Source organism: Acinonyx jubatus, chromosome E1 (assembly GCF_027475565.1).
Source record: "Acinonyx jubatus isolate Ajub_Pintada_27869175 chromosome E1, VMU_Ajub_asm_v1.0, whole genome shotgun sequence".
Taxonomy (NCBI): domain Eukaryota; kingdom Metazoa; phylum Chordata; class Mammalia; order Carnivora; family Felidae; genus Acinonyx; species Acinonyx jubatus.
The window spans coordinates 53,288,783-53,295,282 of NC_069397.1; the positions used below are offsets into that span (position 1 = coordinate 53,288,783).

Genomic DNA, 6,500 nt, shown 5'->3' on the forward strand with positions numbered 1-6,500 from the left:
CACAGTTGGAGCCCTTTGTGATTTCCCGGGGGCAAGGACTGTCGGTTTATCCTCCCCTGTGTTCCCTGGGAAGATGCTCAAGCTGGGCTTGTCTAACAGAAGGCAGGGAGGGAGGGACCGTCGGAGGACGGATGGAGGAGAGTAAGTTCAAAGTAAAGTTCACGGCGAAGTACTCCTTCGCTTCAGGTGGGCTGCTCTATAATAACGAGCAGGCTGCAATTACATCCTGTCCTGCGGTTGTTAAATTGGGGGGAAACAAAATATAATCAAATGTAGACATTTGTAGAGAGGTTGAAAATAGACGACAAGCGGAGGATAAAAATAAAATCGATACCGTCAGGCTTCCCATAGCCTGCCTGAAAAGACGTCGTGTGAGAGCTGAGGGTAAAAGCCTGCGGAGAAAACGAGGTCAGGCATGGATGGGCTGGAGGCTGGGAGGAAGCAAACGGGCAAAGGAAACGCTGCCTGCCCAGAGCTGCCCGCCCGTTTCAGGGGCACCGCCTCCGAAAGCTGCGGCCAGGAGTCTGGGCTTGGGATCTGACCACCGTGGGTTCGAGTCCTGGCTTCACCTCTCTCCAAAAGGACAAACCTTCATTCGCCCCGTGGGAAAAACTGGGGTAACGACGAGAGCCACCTGTCACAGGTGCACCTGGGGATCAGAGGCTTAGCACAGGGGATGCCCCATGTTATGCGCCGTCAATGTCAGCTACTGGAAGTATTAATTTACCCTTATTGTACACCAGTTCTTAAAGGAATTGGAAGCAGCATGACGGATTAGACGTCCACAGGGAAGGCGATCAGACAGAAATGTGAGAAACCCCTAGAAAGTTCTAAAATGTACATAAGAGGATCCCTTTATTTAAATAGGAAAATCTCTGCGTAGATGCCCAACGCACAGATCGAATGAAAGTAGTCGATAATAAGTGTCCGGTCTTTCAACCGGATCTGAAAGAAAGCCTAACAAAGCCTAGGTGGGGGACTGCGGATGGGGAAGGTAAAGAGAGTGAAGGGAGGAGGGAGGCGGCCCACTTTATTCCTCGATCTGCACTATTAATATAGGCCAGAAGGGGGCAGAGATGCTGCAACGGGAAGGACAAACGCCTATGTAATTCTTGACCCTTTGCAGACACCGTACCCAGTTTCCTTCGGGGGAGGATTTAACTGCCAGGAAACGGAAGTCTCGCTCTTTTCCGGCCTCCCTTGCTGCTCGCCGCGAGTGTCTCCTGGGCGGTAAGCGGGGCTCTGGCGGGTAATCCGGGGTAATCCACGACCGGGGGAGAGCTGAGGAACCCGGGTGTGGATCGAGGGTGCGGGGGAGGAGGATGGAGTGCGACGGGGTCGGCATTTCGGGGTGGGGGTGGGGGAGAGAAGCGGGGGTCGTCGCGCCTCGCCGCGCCCCGTTGACGCTAACGCTTGTCTTCTCCGCAGCTGCCTGCCGCGCGCTCACCTGCGCCCCTCGTAACCATGGTGAGTACGGCCCCTGCCGGGACCTTCCCGGGGAGGCGGCGGGGCCCCCGGGGCGGGCGGGCGGGAGCGCCTGAGCAGGGGTCTCCGATCCCCGCCAGGGACTTGTGGCGATGGTTAAGTCACAGCCAGAAAAAGCGTGTCTGTGCAGCTCACTGCCCGTTTGTGTTGCAGCCTCGCAAGATTGAAGAAATCAAGGACTTTCTGCTCACGGCCAGGCGAAAGGATGCCAAGTGTAAGTGGTCTCCCTGACCGGGCGGGAGGAGCGAGCGGGGGCGGGCGCGCGGGGCGGCCCCTACCCCGAGCGCCGTCCCCCGGCGTGTCCCCGGGGAGGCTGTTCCCGCGAGCGCCCGGCCGCCGGGGAGCGGCGGTTCTGGCGTGCTTTCCGAAGGAAGACCTCGGTGGGCAGCGCGTTCCCTGCTCTGCCTGATGGTGAACGCTTTCAGAGCCGTGCTTAGTTCAGAACAAGGTGTGCATTCCGAGCAGAAGCCTTGCTGGGTGGAGATCGGGAAAGGCGGGTCTCCGGACCCTGACTCCAGCGCGGCACGTTGGGCTGGGGGCCCTCGGCGGTCAGGGTCCTGGCCCCGCGCCCAGGGAACCGCACGAAGTCGTCGGACTTGGTTTCCCGGCGTGTAAAGCAGGGAAAGGAAGCGGTGCGTCCGAAACCTACAACAGCAAGCTTCGGATTGGTGAGGTCGCGGCCCGGGTGCCCAGTTCTCGGCGTTCGCACCACGCGTGGGAGGGAGTTCCGTTCTCGCTTTGTTGTCGCGCCGGAGGTTTGGGGGCTTGTGCTTAACGCGGGGTAGATGTTGAGTTCGTACCTTGGAGGGAGGGTGCTTTATATTTAGAGCGAGCGAAGAAGAGCGAATCTTAAGCAGGCTCCACGCTGAGCACAGAGCCCAACTCGGGGCTCGATCTCATGACCCTGGGATCATGACTTCGGCCTTTGGTGGCCGCTCAGCCGCCACCCAGGAGCCCCCTTGGGGTTTTTTATTTTTGGGGGGGTTTGTTTGTTTTTTAGCCCAGAGTCATCCTCTTCCTGCTACATCAAATACTCCTTAAAGCTTCCTTTTCCACTCAGACATGACATTAAGAGAACATGAGATGCTCTGAACGTGGCCTGGCATCCTGCTGACCTATTGACGTGGTTCAGGACCTGGTTGTCCTGTCTGGTGCTCTGTCCTTGGAGGGATGAAAGTGCACATGGGTTCACAGTGTTGGGGGAGGGGAGTCCCATCTGTGTCCTTGTTACCTTTGCGCCTCTGGTACTTCTTGAGATGGTGGCCGTCTGTGGGAACAAGTAGCAGCTGGTAGGAATGTCTGTCCGGTGGTTCTGGGGACCGCAGGTGACAGCGTGTGTGTCGTGTACTGTCGTGCTTAGAGAGGTTGTCTTGACAGTTTCGTTCGGACCAAGGGTGGTCACACTGCCTGCCTGAGTCACATCCCAGCTCTGTCAGTAAGTGGCCGTTCTCAGCAGAGTAGACACAGCACCCCCTTTCCTTCAGTTGAAGATGGGACAATAGAATCTGTCCCGTGGGATTGGTGCAAGGATCACATCAGAGGGTCCTGTAGAGACCTCAGTATGTTGAAGAAACGGCCCCAAATCCGTCAGATTGGTTTGCGTTTTAATTTGGGAGCTTGGTTTTCCTGTGGCCTGTGAGGTCGGGGTTGCTGCCCTGCAGACATAATAGGGTGTTCAGTGTCGGTTCAGTAAATTTTTTAAAAACTGAATTTATAAGTATGTGTAATATAAAGCTTATTTTTACTTTTTTTTAAGGTTATTTAGTTATTTGGAGAGCAAGCTTACGCACGAGTGGGGGCGGGGCAGAGAGAGAGAATCCCAAGCAGGCTCTGAGCTGTCTGTGCAGAGCCTGATGCAGGGCTTGATGTCAAGAACCGTGAGATCATGGCCTGAGCCCAAATCAAGAGTCAGACACTCAACTGAACTAGCCAGCCAGGCGCTCCCATAAAACCTGCTTTTAAGTGTGCAGTTCGCTGGCCCAGAGAACGTGCTCACTGCATCTTCAGAACTCTTGATCTTGTAAGACTGAAACTACGCTCCTGAAACAGTAACTCCCCGTCCTCTCCCTCCAGTCGCCGGCAGCCACCATTCTGCCTGCTTCGTGGACTGTTCTAGATCCCTCCTGTAGGTGAAATCAGAGGTGTTTGTCCTCTTGTGACTGGCTTGCCTCGTGTAGCGTAGGGTCTTCGTGGCTCATCCACGTCGTCGCGTTTGTCAGAATTGCCTTTTTAAGGCTGAATACTCGTCGTACGGACGTGCCCCGTTTGGTTTCTTCGTCCATCAGTGGGCATTCGGTGTCTCCTCTGGCTGTTTTGAATGCTGTTGCCTTGGACACTGGCATAAAGTCTCCTGTTTCTGCTCTTGGTCCTTCGGGGTGCAGGACCGTGCCCAGAACGGAACTTCCGCACACTCTTATGATGTTGAGTAGACGTCTCTTCTTTAAGAGATCCGTGGGTCTTCCCCGCACACGTTGAGCCTAACGTGTAGACATACAGCAGCTGCTAGGGGCAGTGCGGTGCCTTCGCTTTAACGGGGACGTTAAGGTAGCAAAATAGGTTGGTTTGAATGAATACCCAGTTTTCTGGATTTACTAAAACATAAGCTGAGGCGGCCACTGCCTTGGGCGGGCTGAAGGGCTTCTTCCTGTGCCATGTCTTACTTCTCCGGCAGTTACTGGCGGAGACGGAGTTGTGGGTTGTGAGTCCGAGTTAATCTTGCGCTGCTTCTGCGGGGGCTGAGTGCTTGTGTCAGGTCAGGTACTGGGGCTGAGACGCCAGAGCCCTGTGCATTCCCCAGCCAGCGGACTGTTGACTGATACTGATCATCCGCTGATACGATAATAACGAATTCTGGGGAGAGTCTGGGCTGTTTCTAAAGTTACGGTGGGGAGTTTTGATGGGCACGTGAAATGGCCGTAACATACAGGGAAGTGAGTGGCCTCCAGAGCAGCCAGGGCGAGCACATGGACGCCATCCACAGACCACAAAACTTAGACCTTGCAGCGCTGAGTTTGAGTTACACTTGGGACTCTTTATTGTCTGTGCTCTGGTCCTGGGAGAGAATTTGGCAGTAGGAAAAAGGCCGGAAAAGGAGTTTCATGAATTTAAGAAAAGCTTTAGCATGTAACTCACTGTGTAGGTGATGGGATCCTGAAGCAAGCGGTTCCCATTGGCCCAGGGGCTGTCCTCTCTGGAAGGGAACTGAAGGGAAATGTAGTGGTTTTTGTTTTGAGAGAGAGAGAGAGAGCCCTCCTGGGTACAAGAGGGAGGGACAGAATCCCAAGCAGCCTCCCTGCTTAGTGCAGAGCCCACAGGGTTCAATCTCGTGAACCTGAGATCACGAGAGCCAGAGTCAAGAGCTGGGACGCTTAACCGGCTGAGCCACCCAGGCGCCCCGGGAAATACAGGTTTCTGACAACTTTTTAAATACTGAAGTCTTAGAGGACCTCTTGTTTTCTCTTTCAGCAGAGGCACGGTACAGGGAGGAGAGCACAGCCCTGTCCGTGGTTGCAGTCCAGAGTGCCCCTTTCTGCATAAATACAAAGCACGTGCGCTGCATGACATCTCTTCTGTGACACAGTTTTTAATTGCTCATTCTGGTCTGTTTGGTAGCCGTCAAGATCAAGAAAAATAAGGATAATGTGAAGTTCAAAGTCCGATGCAGCAGATACCTTTACACTTTGGTCATCACAGACAAAGAGAAGGCAGAGAAACTGAAGCAGTCCCTGCCCCCAGGTGAGTGAGTTTGGAATCGGCGGGGGGGTGGGGGGTAAGACCAGAAATGTGGAAGGTGCACGTGTCTCCATCTTGTTCCTTGAGTTGTCCCCAGATTTAGGAAAGTGCACGTGTGGCTTGTCCTAAGTATCTGCTTTTGCTGTTGGTCGTGCAAGGAGTGAATGGTCGTGGTCCCCAGTGTCCATCCCATACCAGGAATCGTTTCCTTGGCCAGAGGGCAGTTTGTTTCGTTCCCGTTCGTGCTTTGCTAACGCAGTGTGGGGCACTGGTCCGTTCTCCCCACAGCCCTGCAAGGTGGCTACTTTACTGTACCAGCGGTGCAGGTCGGGAAACTAAATGCTATAGGCTGTGAGCATAGGTTGGACGGGGTCCTTCCTGCTGGTGGGAGGACCGAGGGCCATGGGGGACACGGCCCGGAGCACAGTGCTCCCAGAGTCTGCCTCTTGACCGTGAGAAGTTAACCGATAGGGCCTCGCTTTGTAAGCACCTCTTGAGACTTCTTCATGGAGGCTGTGAGAAGAGGAGTGTGTTTTGTTTATTATTACTATTACTATTATTATTACCATCATCGTCAAACACTATTATTTTAAGCAGAACCACCTCGGTACGCTTAATTTCTGAGTTTTGTTAACCCTCTTTAGTTTTAAGTACAAAATCCAGACAAGCAAGAGTAACTCAAAATACAATGTATGTTTTGGGTGGCTCACTTCTGTATCTCTTTTCTCCTAGGTTTGGCAGTAAAGGAGCTGAAATGAACCCGGCACACTGATTGGAACTGTATTAAAGTTTTAAAAATTCCTAAAACGTCCTTTGTCTTTGAGGGCAGGAAGGGAAATATTACTTGGTCACAGCTCTTGGTGGGAACAGGCTGGGGGTCCCGGTTGCTACCTACTTGGTGTCCCTTATCTTTGGCCGTGATCCCAGTGGACGAATAGAACCATCCTCTTTTTAGCCTAAGTTTGAAAATAAATAGATGGAAATAGATGGAAGAGCCAGGTATTTGTGGAAGTAAGCCAGCATGCCCTCGTGGGATTTAGAAGTCATTTGGGTAAAGTGAGCTTCCTGATAACGAAAATGGTAGTTACAAGGTGGAGTTGATTAGCCGTCTTAGAAGTGCAGAGCCGGCCCATCTTCCCAGCAGGGCTGCGTTCAGATCCACTGTGTGCTGTGGAAGGTCTCCCTCGACGCAGGGTAGGCATGAGGCTTTTCATCAGACTGAAACACTTGTTTCCGAAGTGCTCCCGCTCAGGGTAGAGTGGAGCGGAAACGAAGAACGTTGC

General features: G+C 53.4%; 1 protein-coding gene across 1 annotated transcript; it reads left to right on the top strand.

Moving 5' to 3' along the window:
* The first annotated feature begins 1,175 nt into the window (after positions 1-1,175).
* Positions 1,176-6,024, top strand: RPL38 (ribosomal protein L38). Its single transcript, XM_027047870.2, has 5 exons — positions 1,176-1,230; positions 1,429-1,467; positions 1,639-1,699; positions 5,098-5,220; positions 5,950-6,024. The coding sequence occupies exons 2-5, from the start codon at positions 1,465-1,467 to the stop codon at positions 5,973-5,975; spliced, it is 213 nt and encodes a 70-aa protein (XP_026903671.1). The 5' UTR covers positions 1,176-1,230; positions 1,429-1,464; the 3' UTR covers positions 5,976-6,024.
* The last annotated feature ends 476 nt before the right edge of the window (positions 6,025-6,500 follow it).